This window comes from Aphis gossypii, chromosome X (assembly GCF_020184175.1).
Source record: "Aphis gossypii isolate Hap1 chromosome X, ASM2018417v2, whole genome shotgun sequence".
Taxonomy (NCBI): Eukaryota; Metazoa; Arthropoda; class Insecta; order Hemiptera; family Aphididae; genus Aphis; species Aphis gossypii.
The window spans coordinates 26,164,952-26,185,365 of record NC_065533.1 but is presented as its reverse complement, the minus strand read 5'-3'; the positions used below and the strand labels follow the sequence as shown (position 1 = coordinate 26,185,365).

The window sequence follows — 20,414 nt, the reverse complement described above, 5'->3', positions numbered from 1 at the left end:
TATGAATATTTGAATATTATACCGTGTAGATAAGAGAACTTTAAAAATTTTTAATTTTAATAGCTAATACTTGAAATTATAGGATAATCGTTCCCGCAGAATCCTAAAATTTTCATAAATTTTAAAACAAAATTTTTTCTCTAATTATTTCAAATTCAAATTTAGACAAAGTAAGATATTTAATCAAAAAATAACAATTTTAGTTATTTCTTGTAATTTGAAAATTATTATTCATAGGGAATTAAATACTTTTTATCATTAATATTATTATTTATAACTATAAACAATTAAATTGTCAAAATATTTTTATTAATTTTAAGCTATTTATTACTCCATGGTTCCAACTTTTCAAGCAGTTTTAACTTTTAAGATGAAACTTGAAATGCTAAACTTTTAATAAAATACTACATACCACAGTGTCAGTGCATTAGTGTATTGTAGGTAGTAATCAAAATTAAAGTGGAAGTCCTTCCACTCTAAATATTATAAAAATTAAAAGCAATTCGAAGTAGTTGATATACATATCCTATGTGACATTTATGATTTATTAATTATGTTTATGTGTATAAGTTAATAAAATAATAATAATAATGATCAGATACGTTTTATGGTTTTGTATAAAATATAAGAATAAGGTAGAATATTTACTACTCTAGGCTATAGCGTATAAACAGTAAACAGCCTATAAGCAGTAATACGGCGCCGATTTCCGATGTTATGTCTAAAATAATTATTAAAAAACAAGTAGTATAAAACACCGTATCATTTTATCAATTCCTATTAAATATTAAAAAAAAATCTTTTACCTTCGGTAAAAATGTAAGATTTGAGTTATAGAATTATAAAAAATTCTAATTCTATAATAAATTATAGAATTAGATTTTTTCTATACAGTTTTAAAATTTAATATTCTATAATCATATTTATAAATACCTATCTCAATATCTAGTAAACTGAGATATTATTATAAAAAAAGTTTTATACTTATATCTATCATTTTTATAAATTGACTAATAAATAAGAATGTTAAATTTGAAATAGTGTCAATGAGGCTTCAGTTTCCATAGCCTACTTTTCATATCTACGATGTATACAATTAAATTAAGCTTCGCTCAGAATTGATTTTTATTTTTTATTAGTAATTAATACTAATCGCTATATCTTGTGCCGAGGATAGCGTACTTCCTACTCTTAGTTTCTAGCTACGCCCATTAATCTTGTTTAGCATTAACAATCAGCATTTTAAATTTTAATACGAGGTCACTCATATAGCTCATAAATTCATTTTTCTATGTTCAATTAATGTCCAAAACCATTAATTACTAGTTATATAATATATTATATAGGTACTTTACACTTTAAAAATATCTTATATAAGACTTAAACACCATTACACTAATGTCTAATATACCTGTTATACATTATATATAGTTTAACCAAAATAGGATCTGCACAAAACCATTTATTGAATGAGATAATTTATCATCAGTTTCAAATGTATACCTAGTAGTAATAAATAATAATACACGAATACCTACACCGTAATACTGTTACGAGGTGAGCAAAGCGGGTCTCATGCTAATATCATGCTGTTTTTTTAATCATTACTTGTAAACAAAAATAATATACTTACCAATTTACCTATATTTAAAATGTTTAAATAATTGAAACCCCCATGGTTTATACCTACTATATATATATATACCTACCATATGCGTTTGGCCTTGGTAAATCAAGACAATTGACCACACATTTGAAATTTTAATACAAGGATCTTTTGCAAGTCTCAACGTATATAATAAGTATATTATATAAAATTATATAGTTCCCATATATATTTCAGGAGCTCCATTTGAGGTATCGCAGGGTACCTAAACATTGGTGGCTCAACTTTTCCTAGCTGTATCCTATTGGTCTATCTCATATTTATTTATATTTATGCTGCAGCGGTACCTACAACTAAAATTTATTAAATATAATATATTGTTTTAATCTTTATTGAATTTAACATTACTTTACATTTTTACAGTTTACAGACTTACAGTTATCAGATTATAAAATCACGGTTCAACATTTAAAAATATATTTATAATTTATCACTGTCTTATAAACTTGAAACTTCTCAATATTGTGATATAAATATAAATTATTTATAGTATTAATCGTTTTAAATATCAAGGTGATAAAGTTAAATAAATAAATTGTATGTATGTATTTAATTATAATGTCAGTGTAATCAACATTTAAAGAGGAGTAATATAATGGTAATATAAATACAAAATATATACTTTTAATATAATTAATTGAAAAAAAATGTTGACAACGCAAAATGAATCAAAGAGTTACATTAAATTTTATTTTATCAATATCAGTGATATACCTACTATACCTGTAAGATATAGTACGTATAACGTAAAATCGCATAAATAAAATTATCTAGTTTTTTTTTCTAATTGAGAAATTTTAATAACATGAATACAATACTTATTTGAACGCACAACAGAACGATGAAAAAACATTGCTAATCTTAATAATAATAAAAAAGAAGAAGTAATATTAACACGCCTAAGAATAGGACATACCCGCTACACACACCACTACAGAGAAGAATAAACCAAACCAAATAGGTACACAGCTTGTGGAGTCCATCTGACTATATTAAACATATTATACTCGTCGAATGTAGACAAACAGAATAAGCCGCCAGAACTAATTATAAAATTCCAGAATTTTCATACCAGTCACTAGGTCCAAAGGAATCATCAATCAAGCAATCACTAAATTTCATAAAAGTAGTAAAAATTGAAAATCTGTTGAAAAAAGTATTGTAATAACTAATGTTAACTATGTAAAAATATAATTGTCTAATGTCTGCAGTTAATGGTCACCACTGCCGAGGCGTAACTTAATAATAAAATATAAAAAATACTTATTTGATAGGTACTGCCCCGGGACTTCAGTTTTTAATTACGCCTCTAATCAAATACCTAGTATTATAAAATATAGATATTTTTTCTTTATCTAAAATATTTAATAATTAATAATTTACTATAATATTTACTAACATTATAAATGTCTCAATGACGAGATTCGATTTCTCGTCTAATCAATATCTTTAATTTTCATAATCACACATTGTTGAATTATATTGAATAATTTGATTAGGTATATGATTATTCGTGCATACTAAAGTTTGTTTATAGTTAATAATTTATGTATTTAATTATCTGTTAAAAATACAGTGTAATCTGTTTATAACAAATTATTTAATATCATAAAATATCGTTCATATTTATGATAATATAATACATTTTTTTACTTAAAAGATTTAACGAGAGAAATTATAATTTTTGTCCTACACAGCCAATTTTTTAAAATTTGGTATTCTCGAAGAACAACTAATGCACTGCCGAATGTTTTCAAAGTGGAGATCGGTTATTATTGTGGACAATATTTTATTCTTTAAAATCTTCTAATACATCGTAAAAACAGATCAAATATCTATTGTGTGCGGAAAACCAGCATTAACAAAAATATTTTTAGGATTCCAGTTATTTCCGCCCCGCAGGCCGCCTATTGCCAAATCCTGATATAAACATAATATATAATATACGATAATAATTTGTAGGTATTTGTATTATAATATAAAATTACGAAAAGTGTACATTGTAAAATATAGGTATTATCCATTTCATTAAATAGTTATCCATGATATTATGTATTCTTTTTTAAATTCACGATATGGACGAATTTCACTAGTTGGAAATCGAGTTAACCAAAAGATTGATTTCACTAAGTGGATGCGACATGGATACAATATGCCAATATAAGATATTATATAAATAGGTAGGTAAGCATTTTTATTGTATAAGAAAAATGTTATTTACAGACACTGCGGGAGTCTTTTTTTCTCAGAAAAAGGGGTAAAAAGGATTTACAGGTAAGCGGTAGTAAAAATAGCAATAAAAGATACGACTACCTATAGAAGAGACAATTTTTACCCTTTTACATTTTATGCATTTATACGCGTATTATTGTTCAAGGCATATTGGTTTCTACTGGTACCCATGTAAACTGTAAAGATACCTATAGAAAACAGCCGATTTTATTATAATGCTGCTATATGTATGTAGAATATGGATAACATGTTTGTGTAAGTCGATATTGTTCGAGTCATATCTATTCATGTTTTTACACTCTTTATTGGTATAGTTATTAAATATTATTGTGTACATATATTAATATAAAAAGTATTACTATACAATTAAAATACATTTTAATACGAAAAACACTTTTTAATAAAACGTTATAAGAATAGGTAATATATTAAAAAGCTAATATCCCAACTACGTAGGAATTATTATTTACAGGTAAATTATTTTGATATATATAAGTATGTATGTTAGGTATGACTATAGCATATTATAAATCATTACACAAGCCGCACACAATAATATATTAATATTAAGTATATACAATTTAATATTTATCGTTGATATTAAAATTTAGAAGTATGAATTTATTACTACAAACTTCAGCATTTCAATTTTTAATAGTAGAGGAATTATTGTTTTGACCAGACCACATATAACTGACAAAACGTATAATATATACCTACATAATATTATGTATTTCAACAAAAATGATAATTTATAATAATAATTATTATGATAGACGATAGAAATGTTTAAAATGGTAATCTACATCATATTCTAAATCTAATTCATAAAAATTGTACAAACATGAAATACTTATGTTTATTCACTCACAATCATCACACCATTAAGATAGTTTAAAAATCAGGGAATTTGATAAATACTTCTATAGGTTATAATAAAGATAAATTCATCAGAAAAAAATTATAAAATTTATATGGTATTATGGTAAACAGTTATGTTTGAAGATTTAGTATAAAATATTTATAAACAGATACCTAGCCACCTAGGTATAGTCCTACTTTAAGTAGGTACTTTACCTAAAACAGTATAAATTATATTGTTCGTAAGTCTATTGGTTTATAACCTTGTAAATTATTGGTATTTATTTATTTATTCAAACTGGGCACTGGCTAATATTCATTGTTCAATAATAATTTTAAATGTAAGCACAATAAAAAGGTGTAACTAAGATTAAAAATATAATGAACAGCAGAAAGTTAATAGCAGAATAATGATTAGGTACCTAATGAATGAATGGAAAATAATCCATGCATTAAGTCTATACTCTATGATTGCAAAAAGACCTAATAGAGTTAATACCTATTGAACAGAATAATACAATATAAAATGTACTATAGTTGAAAATGATAATATAGATATGATATAATAATTATAATATTATATTATTTATTATAATTAACAAAATACACTGATTTTCTGAAACAAAATTTATAATAAATTTATAATAAAATATTCTTGGCTGAAAAATCGACAGTTTCTATTTAAAATCATTTTCCATTTACAATGGTCAGTACTCAATGATTGAATGATACATCATTGAATTCAAATTTAATACATCCATTGTAGTGACCAATGACCCACTCAATATCTAATGTAGGTACATCAGAGGGGAAGTCACTTACTTACCCACTTTATTATCTTTATTATTTTGAGATGGTCTGGTAATTTTCTTTACTTTTAATGTCTTAATAGAGCCCGATGTACCAACTAGATCTAATTTACCAGCAAAAACCACCATCAGAGTTAAAAATTGAAATTTTTTTTCTTATCTAATAGAAATAAAGCGCACACAAAACATTGTAAAATCAATACATTCATTGCTCATAATCTACTATATGTAAAAATACTAAATATCATTTATACAATCATAGTTGTAACTTATATTCCCTTAGGTTTAAATGAATATTTCAAAATATATTCTGTAAAAAAACATAAAAGTAGCCTTGGTTTATTGCAAAAAAAATTAACTATTGAAATATTATCATAAACTTATCAAATACATTTTAAAAAGTTTAATTTTAATACATTTGAATAAAAATAAATACTAACTGTTATTACTATAAATTATGATCAACTCTAAAATATAATTTGACTAGATTACAAAGATTTATTTTATTTGAGAATATGATACCAAATACTGAATATATTTTAATATATTAGTATAATACACATGTAAATTCTGACACTTATTTAACAAATAGATATTAATCCAGCGCCACGGTCGTGGCGCGAGCTAAGTAAAAAAAATAAAAGCGGCGGCACGACAGTGTATATTATCTCGAAGCAGGAGTTTCACATTAAAACCGTGTAAATTTCGGTGTTTTTTGTCAGATGAGATAATTAATTATCTACTGAATCAATTTATACCTAGTAAATTGCAAAACATGAGGAAAATCATGCAGATGATCCTTTTGTAAAAATCATAAAAATCGTACTGTTAGAAATTAAGTTATCAAAGGAAACGTGAAACATTTTTAATGAAAAATTATATTGAAATCTGGAATCACGGCGGCCGCTTCTCGCGTTGTCGTGCCGACCGGGAAATAAACACTAATATATGATATGTTAAATAAACATTAATATAATTAATATTAATTAATATATTTATTATTATTTAGGTATAAATGATAAAAATTGGTGATATCAAAACAAAAACCCTCCGTCTAACTCCGTGTAAAAATTAGCTAAGTAAAAAAAGAAGAAAAAAATCAAAAAAAAAAATCATTGTATAACCAAAACTTTTTTCGCTTCATATAGAATTTATAAAACCAGTAATTTCAAAGCACTATAAAGATGTGATATCATAAATAAATGCTAAGTAAACTGAATTTAAGTATATTTAGTCTGTTTCGATAATTTATTTACTTGGCGAGGAAATTTTTTACTTCATACGATACAATGATACAATATAAGAACCGTGGCGCTGGATGAATAATTAGACAATAAGACATTATAAATTAAAAATATTACAGTTAACATTTCTATACTAATCAAAATAATACTCTACAACCAATAATAACACTTTACACTGTATACTCTATATTAATACTAAAATTTCCTCGCCAAGTAAATAAATTATCGAAACAGACTAAATATACTTAAATTCAGTTTACTTAGCATTTATTTATGATATCACATCTTTATAGTGCTTTGAAATTACTGGTTTTATAAATTCTATATGAAGCGAAAAAAGTTTTGGTTATACAATGATTTTTTTTTTTGATTTTTTTCTTCTTTTTTTTACTTAGCTAATTTTTACACGGAGTTAGACGGAGGGTTTTTGTTTTGATTGTATTTTACATCATTACTTGTCACCGCGTTTAATTTACACTTAAATATGAATTAGTTTATTCCTGTAATTAATTGTATGTAAAATTAGTCAATTAAATTGAATGTAAATCTAGTTTACCTAAAGTCATTTAGGTAATTCAAATTCAAAATCTTCATTGAATATAATTGCAGTGGTACAAGATGCATATAAATGGAAAACATTACCTATTACAACCTAATCATGAATGGCAGTTCTTAGATAATAGTGAGACAACTAGGTAAATAAATTGTTTTAATGGGAACATTATATATTTATATAATAATTTTGTTTCAATTGATTTAATGCTAATCAAGTTAATTTAAATTAATGGGTGCTTATAAACATAATTACAATTAGCTATAATTAATAATTATTATCTACTAATAAAATAATTCCAACAAATATTGTTATTTATTGTTTACCAGTAAATAAATATTTAAAAAAAAATGTATGAATTAGTCACTAAAATTATAATATATATAATGTATACAGTATTATGTTTGTATCAGTATAAGATGAATTGTTAAATATTATAGACTTAACTAGGGAATAAAGTAAAAATTAATTAAAAAAATTACAAGAAATGCACAACTCTGGAGAATTTTTACAAATACAACTGATAAAATAATAATTATTAAAAGTAAGTTCAACTGTATTATATAGCTGAAAAAATGTTTTTTTTTTTTTAAATTAACATGTTCATTTTATTTGTTAAATTAATAATTGCATATTATTAGTAATAGATTTTAAATAAGGAATAATTCCTTTTAAAAAATAATTTTATAATATGGCTCCTAAAATGTTTTGTTTTTGTTATGTCTAAATCATTTAGTTTTAATAAAATGATATGAATAAACTAACAATAATTATACCTATCTTATAGATAAATATCATGCATCATACTAACTATTAGATGTCTACTGATCAACAATGTTTATTTTTAAGTTAACATTTATGTATATAAAAAAAGGGATACTTAAAATAGTACACTAATAGTAAAATAAATAATAATTTGAATACCTATTTTATTAAACAAAAATGTGAAATTGATAGATGAAGGGTATACAATCATCAATTTTAAAAACCTATTCAAATAAAAAACTATTTATGTTGGATATTTTAAAATAATTTAAATAAAATAAGATATAATTTATGTAACTTGAAAAATCTTAATTAATTAATGTTATTTTACAAAAAATAATAATTAAAGGTAATTAATAAATAAAACAAAACTTAAAGTAATATAGAATATGTTAATTGTGATTTTTGTTTCATACAATTTCAACTGAAAAATTCTATAAACAAGAATGATTATAATTCAAAGAGAAATTTATTTATATGCATTGAATTGAAATAATACAAGATAATAACTTCAGATAATCACTAAATATTTATTTTTAATCTACATCTATTCTTTTGGTTCATATAAAATAAAATATTTTTTTAGTTCCAGATTGATCACAAAATTAAATTATGTCCATTTTACAAATTCTTATGACAACTTAAATAAATATGTTGTCGAATTTATAATAAGTATTACAGCATAACAAACGTTAACTAAAACTTGCTTTAGGATTAGTTATCATTTGATTAAATCATAAAATATTTAAAAATTTATCAACAAAGTTTATCATCTCAAAATTAATATACAAACATATTTTTCATATTTACAATGCAATATAGTACTGTAATTTAAACAAAAACAATGCATATGGTTCTAACATAAGCAATGTTTCAATATTATAGTCCAGTCTATTTGATTTTACTATCTACATAATATTGGGAAGTATTGTAAAACGTTTAGTGTTATATTTTTCAATTATTAATTTAGATTTTGTGTGTGAACATGTATAAACAATAAATTATTTTAATAGATTTACTGACATTGTGATAAAGACTCACATAACTACCAAAATCATATATTATGTATAAATATATTTTATAATTAGGTATGTGAAATTAAAATATCTTAATATGTTCAAACATTTTTAATATAAGAAAAAATAGATTCATAAAGATTAATAATATAATGCTATTAAAACTTTTCAAGAAATTCTATTGTGTTTAATACTTATAAACTAATTTATGTAAAGAATAAAAAAATGAAAACTGATATTCTGAGGCTGCATGCAAACATTAGGTTTTGCACAATTGGTTCAACATGTGAATTCGTCCATGGGTTTTGATCTTATAGTGCTTTATTGAATTGTTACTGGATCTGTAAAAGTGGAAAAAATTTATTAAAATTAATAATTAAGTATCGTTTTTTTTCATACATTTATTTTTTAGTTGTGGTTGTTTATTATAATGATGCATTAAAAGCAATAGAAATTTACCAATTAGTAACACATGAATGAACATGCACACAGAATTGATAATGTATTGATAGCTATTTGTTTAGTACTGAATACTGCATGTAAAATCCCGTGAACTGTGAGCAAGTCTGAAGCTGAACAATAGTTATCATGCCATACCTTATTCAACATATCCTCTAGTCTCTACAGGTTATCACATACAATTTAGTTTATAAAAAAACATTTGTTCTTGTATTTATATTTATGAAATTAAAAAAATATATATATTTAGATGTATGTACCCATAAATTGTCCAAGAAGTACTGTATACAACATAATTGTATGTATATAATCCTTCAACTATCTCAATTTCTTCATTTTCACTGGTTATAATATGTGTAGAGTTTCAGAGTTTGTAACAATAACAACTTTATTATACATTCTAACTTTCACCTGGAAAATAATAAATAAATATTATACAAAATGTTGAAAACTAGATTTTAAATATAAGTTAATTAAAAATACACGTCTAAAAAAAAATTATCCATAATCAATCATTTTACGTTTAAAATGATATTAAATTAAGCTTATAAATATAATGTATAAACCTTGCAAATATAAATATTTATGTAATTTAATGGTAAAAATAAATAAAAATAATATTCTTTAATAATTATTTAATTGATATTTGAGTGTGATTAATAGGTATACAATATTTAATGTATTTTACATTTACAAGAATTACAAATTTTTAATTATCTCACAACACAGACAAAGTTTAAAAAGCAATTTTATATTTACTAAAAATATACAATTGGATCATGAAAATTATTAAGTATCCAAAATGTATGTATGACCTATTATATCAATCACTTAGATGCAATAATAAAACAAAAAAATAATGTATATCTAATGTATCAACTATCAAGTTCTTTAATCAGATACAAATAAAATCAAGCTGCACAATTTGTTATGTTGTATAATACTGGGTATAATAGACTATGTATTCAGTATGAAAGAACTACCTACTAATACACAAATATTTTAACAATTATTCTTATTTACTGAATATTAATTAGTAAGCACAAATTATGTACTAATGATCCTGGAAGTTAATGTGCCATCATTCAAATAACTAATGAACATCAATTATAACTACAGTAGAGCCTCTCTAATCCACCAACTTAGGGATTGGGGGTATGATCGGAACGCGAAAAGGGTCGGATTATCAGAACGTACAGAAACAATAATAAACTGGTAAATTGTATTAATGTATCTAGCTACATCTAGTAACATGTTTTTTTAATATTCATACCAATAATACCAGGGTCTAATCAACCAAAGTGGCTGACCAGTCATGGGCGGACAAAGGGGTTCTACTATATAACATTTAAAAAAAAAAATGAATTACGTAGGTAGTCTTTATTTTCTATGCATTTTTTGGAATTTAAAATTTTTAAACAATTTATTTAAAATATATATATAAATATTCTATATTTATATTTAAAACTATAAATTATAATAAATGCATAATTAATATTATATTTTGTGAAATTATTTAAAATTTTGTTGAAAATCAATACATACGTCATATACCTAAGCATTGGCCTTATATTTTATAAAACTCATCCATCCTTTATATTGTGATAGTCATCTAATTTGTTCTTCAGACGAAATTTTATTTTAATTTTATTCATCCTTTCTGCAACTTTTAAATCAGAGGTATTCATAATGTCTATAAAGGAACTGTGTAAGATACACTCATTTAAATCCAAATAAACTTATCACGTCTTAGTGTTATATCTTTATTTATGTTCTTTAGAACAAACTATCATAATATTTTGTATTTAAATAATTTAAATAAAAAAACTATATAATTATTATACCTAATAATATTGACAATATTGTTCAGAACTAAAGAAAACGAAATGATAAAAATTAAAAAGTAAATAATATTATCATGAATACAATTTATTAATGATAACTGATAACAATTAACCGGTCAAAATCACAATTATATGATAATATTATTGATTAATGAATATGTAGTTAAAATATTATAAGCACAGTCTCATATGTATAAATGTATAATAAAAACTTTATAAAAAATTATATAAGGCCATGTTTAAAACCCTATTAGGTAATCTAAAACCGTGTTTATAACTGAGGATCCGGTTCTCGATTAATAGATATCTTCAGCAGTTCAGTTAGTTCTATCTCGATGGTCGAGCAAGGTAAATAATTAATTTTTAATTAATATATTACTATGTGACATAAATGTGTCATCACCAGGGCTAGGATTTGAACGTAATAAAAAATTGTAAAATATGCATTTTAATTTTTAAATGTAAAGGTACACAAAAATATATTTATTTATTGATATACATCAGTGATTAGCTGATTGTCAGATAACACATATTATAATTGAAATTAAAAATTAAATTATTTATTTATTTTTAACGTTTATAATTTTTTTAAATTTTGAATATAAATGATCTTAAAAAATATAGCAATATAGCAATATAGCAAATGGTACTAGCAGTTTATTTATTTCATTTTTAATTAAATTATTTAATATTATTTAGATGCCTGGTACTAGATGTGCTGTAGCTTTGTGTACTAACAGTTTACAAGCAACCAAGAAAAAAAATTTAAATATATCATACCACACATTTCCAAAAGATCAAAAATTGTGTAATGCTTGGATAAATGCTTGCCGGAGAAAGGATGAATGGAATCCTAAGACCAGCACAATTTGTAGTGTTAATTTTTTAGAGGATCAATTTGAAGTAGATTTAAGAAGTCAATTGATGAACATAAAAACAAAAAAAAAATTGAAATCTTCAGGTACTTAATTAATTAATTATATTATTATTAATTTAAAATTATTAACCTGTGTATACATAATAATTTTATTCTTTTTTTAGTTGTTCCAACACAGAACTTAAAAGAGAATTTTTTATCAAATACATCAACTGATTTAACATCTAGACAAGTACGTGCTAATAAACGTCAGAATGCAACTATTGTTGAAAACTTAATACATCCAACTGAAGGTAATGATAATGCATAAGGTGATGAAGTTCAAGATAAATTATATGGACTGTCTCCAACTTTCATTGAAGAATTTATTAAGGTAGAGTACCAAAAATTACTTAATGTGCACGAAAAATTAAAAACAAAGTATAAACATTTATTACAATTCAAAAGAATTCAAAAACACCGGGTACTTACACTGAACAAAAATGTCAATATACTTTCTCAAAAATTTGGAGAGTGAATTTTACAAACTCAATGCCTAAAAGAATCTTTAAACACAGTATTCAGCAACACTCAGTTACAATTAATAACTAAAAGAAAAAAAAAGTTGTTTGGGGAACAGAAGACATTTCGAGAACTTTTACGTTAAGATATCTTAGTAAAAGATGCTACATTTATCTGAGAAACACATTGAAATATCCACTACCACATGTTTCAACTTTGGTTAAATGGGCATCTCGATTAAATTTCCGTCTGATTGATGTTATAAGAATCATGAAAATAGCAGCATTAAATTTAAATGATATTGAAAAATTGTGTGTCATACAATTTGACGATATGAAAATACTATTAGCTTATGAATATTACAAAAATAATGATCAAGTTATAGAACCACACAACCAAATGTAAGTTATCATGGTGAGACGCATTTTTAAAAATTGGAAGTAGCCAATATATGTGAAATTTGATAACAAGTTACGCCAGAAATTCTCTATGAAGCTATATCTATTTTGTATGAAAATGCATATACTGTGGTAGCTTGTGTATCAGATTGTGATGGTGGTAATGTAGGATTATGGAAAAATTTAGATATAACTGTTGATAAAACATTTTTTCTTCATCCTATTACAAAAGAGAAAATCTATTAGCTGATGCTTCACACCTTTTTAAACTTATTAGAAATTGGATTTTAGATATCGGATTCATTCTTTCTGATGGTTCTAGAATAAATTCAGCCCTATTAAGAGAGTTACTTAATGTTACACGGATTGAAATTTCAGTTTTTCACCAACTGTCTCAAAAATATTTAGACTGTATAAAGTTGCTAATATTGAATAACTATAATTACAAGGAAACATATAGGGCGGGTGGCCCTAAAAATAAATTCTAACACGATCGACTTTGAAATTGTCCGCGATCGACTTAGGATCGACGATCGACGTATACAGTATACGGTCTATACGTGAAGATTCGGGTCTATTGTGACGTCATGTATCACTGATTGTTTTTTATTAGCTAGCGGTGTTTGGCTTCGACCGTATTATCTATTAACCATGGATCCGGTGAATTTGATCACTGATAATCCGTGATATTGGGTGAGGCAAAGTTACAAGGCAAAAATATCTTAATTTATGTTACGAGCTGGATTACAATATTTCTTGGCATAAATTACGAACTTTATTTTACTCCATGATTAATCAAAAATATTTCATTTACGTTACCATATATATACATATATATTATATTATATACCATAATATTTACCACGATGTTTATCCATCGATCGTCGGCATGCAGTAAACAGTATCCCTCTATAGAGAGATAACCTAACCTATCATACGTTAGCGTTAGTACAATACGTCTTGTTAGTCGTTGACGGACTGACGAGCGCGATTTTCGTATTATTCGTAATAGTAAATGATTACGTCCAACGTCCGATTGCAATTCCAGACATTATTAGCCAATAGCCACAGAACTAGAATTTTTCAAAGTAAGTATGCATGCCATTATTGTTCACTCTCATTTAGTGTTTTACATCGAGTTAAACTTCGATCGATTGATGAAATTCGGATTTGCATGTGCGAATGGGACGCATGTCTCGCCGATTAGATAGAATTGCTGTTTTGACGTCGAAATGTCTGTTATAAAGATGCTGTCAGGAATCTAGGGGAAAAAAAGCCCCATACCTATTAAATACATTACTCTTTTTTATTACGATTCATATAATTACTTATAATCATAATATAATCATTAAATCATTAAATTTTTCTATGTAACACCTTAACATATACATAACCAATTATTTTTCATTAATTATTAAATTATTTTATTATATTATTATGCATCTAATTTATTATATTATTATGCATCTAATTTATTATACTAAGTAATACATTAATTTTATTAAAAGGTAACTATAAAAAAAATTACATCTAGTCTATGACACTAAACAATAACTAATTATATCACAGTTAAAAATCACAAAATATAAACCATCAATCAAAATATAGGTACATAATAAATAGTTCAATTGTCTTTGCCACCTGGTTCACTGTAATTATATGATTTCCGATGAATGAGTCGGGTGTCGGGCGCCGTTGGTTGTGTGTTTGATGTTGATGAAAGTAGTTAAGAGCCATTGAATATGCGATTTCTACTATCTTGGGGTTCTTCTAGAAACAATTTGCACGGTTTTTGTTTTTCTTGACAAAGTAGATAATTAAACTAGTGTAAAACACCAGCTTAGTATGTTATGAGATCGAAACTTTTTATTACATGTCTGTATAAGGCATGAGCAGATATAAAATGGAATTGTATAGCTAAGTCCTTGATTTTTTGTTCAGTTTAAAAATTAATATATTCAATATTTGTTTGAATTTTAATTGTTATAACCATCACAATGCTAGTGTTATAATACAATATTTGTATTATGTTTTAGGATGGACGACGAGAGCATCACATTAGATGTTAACCCTAAAGCATATCCTTTGGCTGACCAACAAATGACCAAAACAATTTTAAATTTGGTTCAACAAGCAATGAACTATAAACAATTACGTAAAGGAGCAAATGAAGGTTAATATTGTGATAAATATTTTAAATTGATAATATGCTAATTGTGTTATAAATTTCAGCCACTAAAACTTTAAATAGAGGTATTTCTGAATTCATAGTTTGTGCAGCAGATGCAGAACCTTTAGAAATTGTGCTACACTTGCCATTGTTATGTGAGGATAAAAATGTGCCGTATGTTTTTATTAGATCAAAACTAGGTCAGTACTTTAAATTAATCACGTGTAAGTATTTATCAATTTCACAAATATTTTAACCTTTTTCAGCATTAGGCCGAGCGTGTGGTGTTTCAAGGCCAGTCATAGCGTGTTCCATTACTACTGATGAAGGTTCACAATTACAGCCTCAAATACAACGAGTTAAGACTGAAATTGAAAGACTATTGGTTTAATTTTGTACACTATTTGACTTTTATAATATTGAATAGTGAATATTAATAATAATAATACATCATTCAAATGTTTAAAGTATGTAATTATTTTTAACAATATGATTTATTAATTCAATACATTTCCTTATAATAGATATCAATGAAGTTTTTACTTACCTACTCAAAGTGATTTTACGAGAATGAAATTAAATAATTACGTATAGAATAGGATATTGTTTTTAAACTCCTGTTCTAATAATAATATGAAATATCACATATTAATTACATTATATGTTACCTATACATTTTTAATCAAGTAATTTTTTCTTATATACAATGAAAAAAAGGGTGGTCTTGGTCCATTGTATAACATTCTACTTTATAGTAGATTTTGAGCGGACTTAGGAAATAGAGTAGATCACTATAATGGATGTGTTAAATTTGAATGCAAAGATAGGTGTCATAGTATACGAAAAAACCAAGTCCTCCCCCCTAAAAAAAATACATTTTAAAGAAAGAAAATTTGTTAGATAATATGCGTCATTGCGTCACGTACCGTGGACTCGTTAGCTAATAGCTATTGGGTAGGTAATAGTTATATCATTATTTTCAATGTTTTCTGTTACACAAATCGATACTTAATATAAATCGATAACTAATACTTATAGATTTATAATTAAACACCATTATATCAATGTATTTATTTTTTTTTATATTTTGAATTTTGTGTTCAGTTTTTTAATACCTATTTAAATATTTATTAATGTTACTATTAATAAAAAAAAGGTAAAATATTAATTAATTTGAAAAACGTGTATTTTTTTACCGTGAATCATAATTTATATATATAGTATATATAATATATAAATGTACCTAACAATTAACTTTTTTTTTTTAAAATGACGATAAAAAGTTTTTCGATTGGCCAAAATTGTTAAAAGTGTATTACGAAATTCCACATTTCCATATTCCACAAAAGCTGTTCTTATATCTGCAGTATAAAAATAATTAGGCACATTTTTTTTGTATACATTTTAAGTTCAAATTTTTAAAAAATTCGTCAATATCTTGAAAATGTTTAAACGACAAATACCTATTTTGTAATAAAAAATTATAAAAACTACAATTTATATAGCTATGGTATACAAATGTAATACAACATTCTGAATAAGGATTTCATACTGGAACTAAAAAATCTAAGTACCTACAAGTAGTAGGTACAACTTACAACACAGTTATTTTTTATTGACATATGAACAACATTAAGTATTTTAACGACGATGAGTATAACGTTTTTAATTATTTTGTTATAATTCAAAAACATTATTTTTAGGGTTTTAAAATGTTTATGTACCTATACATATTTCATTATGAATTTTACTATGTGAAATTTTCAAAATATCTTCTTTTTTATATAAGTACCTACATTTATTTTTATGATATTATCTATGAACATTATGAGTTTGTATGTACACTGTTTTACAGCATTTATAATGAGGTTACCTATTATTAGCTCAAAAAAAAAAAATTATGTTTTTCAGGAAGAATTAAATCAACTCACCATAATATTTAAAGTAATATAAGAATTACTTTTGTATACTATCAAAAAATATAACACGAAATAATGAAATACTATTACTTCTTAGTGATATAGGTTGACAGACTAATTTCGCTAAGAATATTTTTTCGTACTTATAATACAATGATATGTTATTGAATTCAAATCGTACATATATGTTACAGTAATCTACTAGATAGTAGATACCTAGTGTATAGACGAATAGTAGAGTGGTCACTATTGTTTTTTATTTAAATATTCAATTTTGTTAAGAATAAGACGCCAAACCCTCAGTGTTGTTTCCTTTCTTTCTTATAAATGTAGTATGTACAACACGGGAAATTTTCGTTCAGTAAAACCAATTTTGTGTGTTAATAGTTTAAAAGATATTAGAATAAAATTATCTATTATCAAACTTAAAAATAAGAGCATAATCTATGTTCTCTCGTTGGTTTTAAAGGTATTTTAATTTTTAAGTAAGTTATGATTTATGAATATGTATAGTATTAATATTTAAAACTATTTAATTATAAACATTTTTAGTAAAATGTAAGCACACGTTATAACTTTTTTATTTCTTTTATTCTCCTAATCTAGTAATCTACCATCATATAGGTACGCAAATCTTTCATCACGGCACCACACAAACCATAAAGGAAACGATGTAGAGACTGATTAATTTTATTAAGATACACCTAAGAAGTATAATATCAATGACTAAAGAGTAATTTTTTCATTTTACTATTTTTAGCGTTTAAGTATAAATAGTATAGGTAATAGGTTTAATAGGCTTATGTATTAATAAACCGGCCTCGACCATAGAGTAGGCGTAAGAGGCCGGTTAAATATAGGTACCTACAACAGTAATGTGCGTCTCTCATTGTTGCCTTTGGATATCTTATATTATAATACCTATAAAATTAAATATATTGTATTTATATAATAATACATATATGCTTTTAGGTAATAACCCATTAATCTTAATTATTGTGTATAATTTTTAATTCACATCTAAAAGCTAGAAGCGCCCTTTGTCTTCACGCCAAGCATCAGGCCATAATTCAAAATAATAGTTAGTAGGTATTATGTACTTCACATGTATGAAAAAAAATAACAAAAATTCTGAATTTCTTAATTATTTTCTACGCATGGAAGATATATATATATATACAGGGTGATTTTTTTATCAAACAACACTCATTATTTCCAAAAGTATTCATGTTTTTGAAAATATTTTTTTACATAGTTTCAAATTGTTAAAAAACAACATTTTTATAAAAAAAATTATATTTTTAAATATTTTTTATCCTTATAATTTTTTAAGTTTTTTACTTTTTTGAATGACAACATAGATTTTTAATTTCATATTCCAAAGCAGAATAATTTTCTGAGTAATTCGATACATACAAATCGAATTTAGGGTGAGTAGTTTATAAGTTATACTTATTCAAAGTTTAGACAAGCGGAGTAGTGGACAAACATTTTGCGGGGTAACCCCGTACCACTCCACTCCGCGCAGCTAAACTTTAAATACTTATAATTTATTAATAATGAATTCAGATTTTATGAAATGGATAAGATCTGGCCACTGGAATAGCATCAGGCATAGGCCTAATTTATTACTGGTTTTCAAAAACTTTGGGTAAGTATGTTTTAAAATTTGCTATTTTTAAGAGTTAATTATCTACGGGTATTCTCGGTTCTTCTTCCAATATTAAATATATCTAAAAAAGCAACAGAGAAAGAAAACATTTTAAAACTATTTTTAAATTTAAAATATATTGCATACATAATTTTTGTGGTAGTAATTCTTTTGTTGAAAGGTTTCAGAGGATAATATGGACTTTTGGCTGTTTTCTTTTTGATTATATGATTCAGAAGGTTTTGAAGGAATTTGAAGAATTGTAGTCTAAAATATAATATATAATGTTTAAAATTATTGTTAGTTAAAAATCTGTTTAAATTTAAAAATAAATTATATAGATAAAATAATATTGATGAGATACTATTGCATTATGATTTATTATTTTGAACATTTAATCAGATAAGCTATACACTTATAAACGTAGTATTAACATAAACAAGCTACATAACTAAATAACTCAAATATTAAAATATTAATGTTGTCTTATACTATTAATTTTTTATTCAAATTAAAATTGCTTTAATTTGGTTAAAAAGTACTCAACACCTATAACTATTCTTCTATCACTAATCTAAATATTTTATTCAGAATTAACTTGAAACTTGCGATGTAATCTGAAATTATGTTGTTTCTTGTCACTTAAATGTTTTATTAAATAAGTAAAAATATATTTACTTTTGACTTTGGTGAAGTATAAGTTTTTGTATCATATCCGGTATTATATTGTTTATTAATATTATAATAGTGTATTTGTGATGCACAATCTGTATATATTTTATCATCATTACACACAAAATCTAGACCCTCAAGAACTGCATTAATTTCCTTTGTTTTTGTCATATATGATTTTCTGTAGTAAAAAAAAAACCAGTACCTATAAATAAATTTATTTAAGAATGCTGTTCAAAATTCAATATTCAATGTGAATTTATTCATTTTTGATATTTATTTGCAATAAGTAATTAATAACATAGAGTAAACAATAATCTTAGCCTATGTGCGTATCACGGATGATAAAATAAATTTACGGCAGGCGGTCCCTAGGTGGTTCGCGAAAAATTAAAATTTTAATGTATAATAGATAAAAATATTTTGAACATATGACTTATTTAATATAATATATATAATATTTTCAAAAATGACAAGCTCGAAAAAAAAAGTAACCTTTGACACGTAGTGTTTAAAAGGTTTGCCATCTCTGATCTATATAGTCATGATCAATTAATAGTTAATACAATAATATGTAGAATTGTAAATATTTATTTGAAAAAATATTATTTTTTAAATTACGATGCAATAATTTTAGCATATTTTCAATATTAATATTGCTGGCTTGAAGAATTTTTAAAAGAAACTAATAATATCACTTACATTTTAATCTGTTCATTTTTAATAGGTGTAGTACATAATTTACGTTTATCTGAATGTAAGTAATCACTAAAGGTT

General features: G+C 24.6%; 2 protein-coding genes and 1 long non-coding RNA gene across 7 annotated transcripts; 1 reads left to right on the top strand and 2 right to left on the bottom strand.

The window, feature by feature from the left end:
- Positions 1–9,189: 9,189 nt before the first annotated feature.
- Positions 9,190–11,484, bottom strand: LOC114124110 (uncharacterized). 3 transcript variants are annotated; one of them, XR_003592416.2, is made up of 4 exons: positions 11,151–11,484; positions 9,866–10,016; positions 9,546–9,767; positions 9,190–9,487 (listed from the first exon to the last, which is right to left on the bottom strand). It is a non-coding gene; the product is annotated as an uncharacterized LOC114124110 (long non-coding RNA). The 3 variants fall into 3 exon arrangements; XR_003592415.2 differs by having other exon boundaries at positions 9,606–9,767; positions 11,151–11,483; XR_003592418.2 differs by having other exon boundaries at positions 9,606–9,767; positions 11,160–11,483.
- Positions 11,485–12,643: 1,159 nt separating this feature from the next.
- On the top strand, positions 12,644–15,920 carry LOC114124109 (NHP2-like protein 1). 3 transcript variants are annotated; one of them, XM_050206848.1, is made up of 4 exons: positions 12,644–12,699; positions 15,262–15,398; positions 15,458–15,595; positions 15,662–15,920. In XM_050206848.1, exons 1-4 carry the CDS (start codon positions 12,662–12,664, stop codon positions 15,784–15,786), a joined length of 438 nt encoding a protein of 145 aa, XP_050062805.1. In that variant the 5' UTR covers positions 12,644–12,661; the 3' UTR covers positions 15,787–15,920. The 3 variants fall into 3 exon arrangements, with proteins under 3 accessions (XP_050062805.1, XP_050062804.1, XP_050062807.1); XM_050206847.1 differs by lacking the exon at positions 12,644–12,699 and adding an exon at positions 12,714–13,228; XM_050206850.1 differs by lacking the exon at positions 12,644–12,699 and adding an exon at positions 13,255–14,313.
- Positions 15,921–18,550: 2,630 nt separating this feature from the next.
- On the bottom strand, positions 18,551–19,836 carry LOC126552802 (uncharacterized). Its single transcript, XM_050207750.1, has 3 exons — positions 19,644–19,836; positions 19,113–19,232; positions 18,551–19,047 (listed from the first exon to the last, which is right to left on the bottom strand). The coding sequence occupies exons 1-3, from the start codon at positions 19,806–19,808 to the stop codon at positions 19,000–19,002; spliced, it is 333 nt and encodes a 110-aa protein (XP_050063707.1). The 5' UTR covers positions 19,809–19,836; the 3' UTR covers positions 18,551–18,999.
- Positions 19,837–20,414: the final 578 nt, after the last annotated feature.

Excerpts from the sequence above, each read along its gene's own strand:
- LOC114124109 (XM_050206847.1), top strand. The coding sequence starts at position 13,098 with ATGAAAATAGCAGCATTAAATTTAAATGATATTGAAAAATTGTGTGTC. Across the intron at positions 13,229-15,261 it reads ATAGAACCACACAACCAAAT|GATGGACGACGAGAGCATCA; the intron begins GTAAGTTATCAT and ends ATTATGTTTTAG. Across the intron at positions 15,399-15,457 it reads ACGTAAAGGAGCAAATGAAG|CCACTAAAACTTTAAATAGA; the intron begins GTTAATATTGTG and ends TATAAATTTCAG.
- LOC126552802 (XM_050207750.1), bottom strand. The coding sequence starts at position 19,808 with ATGACAAAAACAAAGGAAATTAATGCAGTTCTTGAGGGTCTAGATTTT. Across the intron at positions 19,233-19,643 it reads ATACTTCACCAAAGTCAAAA|ACTACAATTCTTCAAATTCC; the intron begins GTAAATATATTT and ends ATTATATTTTAG. Across the intron at positions 19,048-19,112 it reads ATTACTACCACAAAAATTAT|ATATATTTAATATTGGAAGA; the intron begins GTATGCAATATA and ends TTGCTTTTTTAG.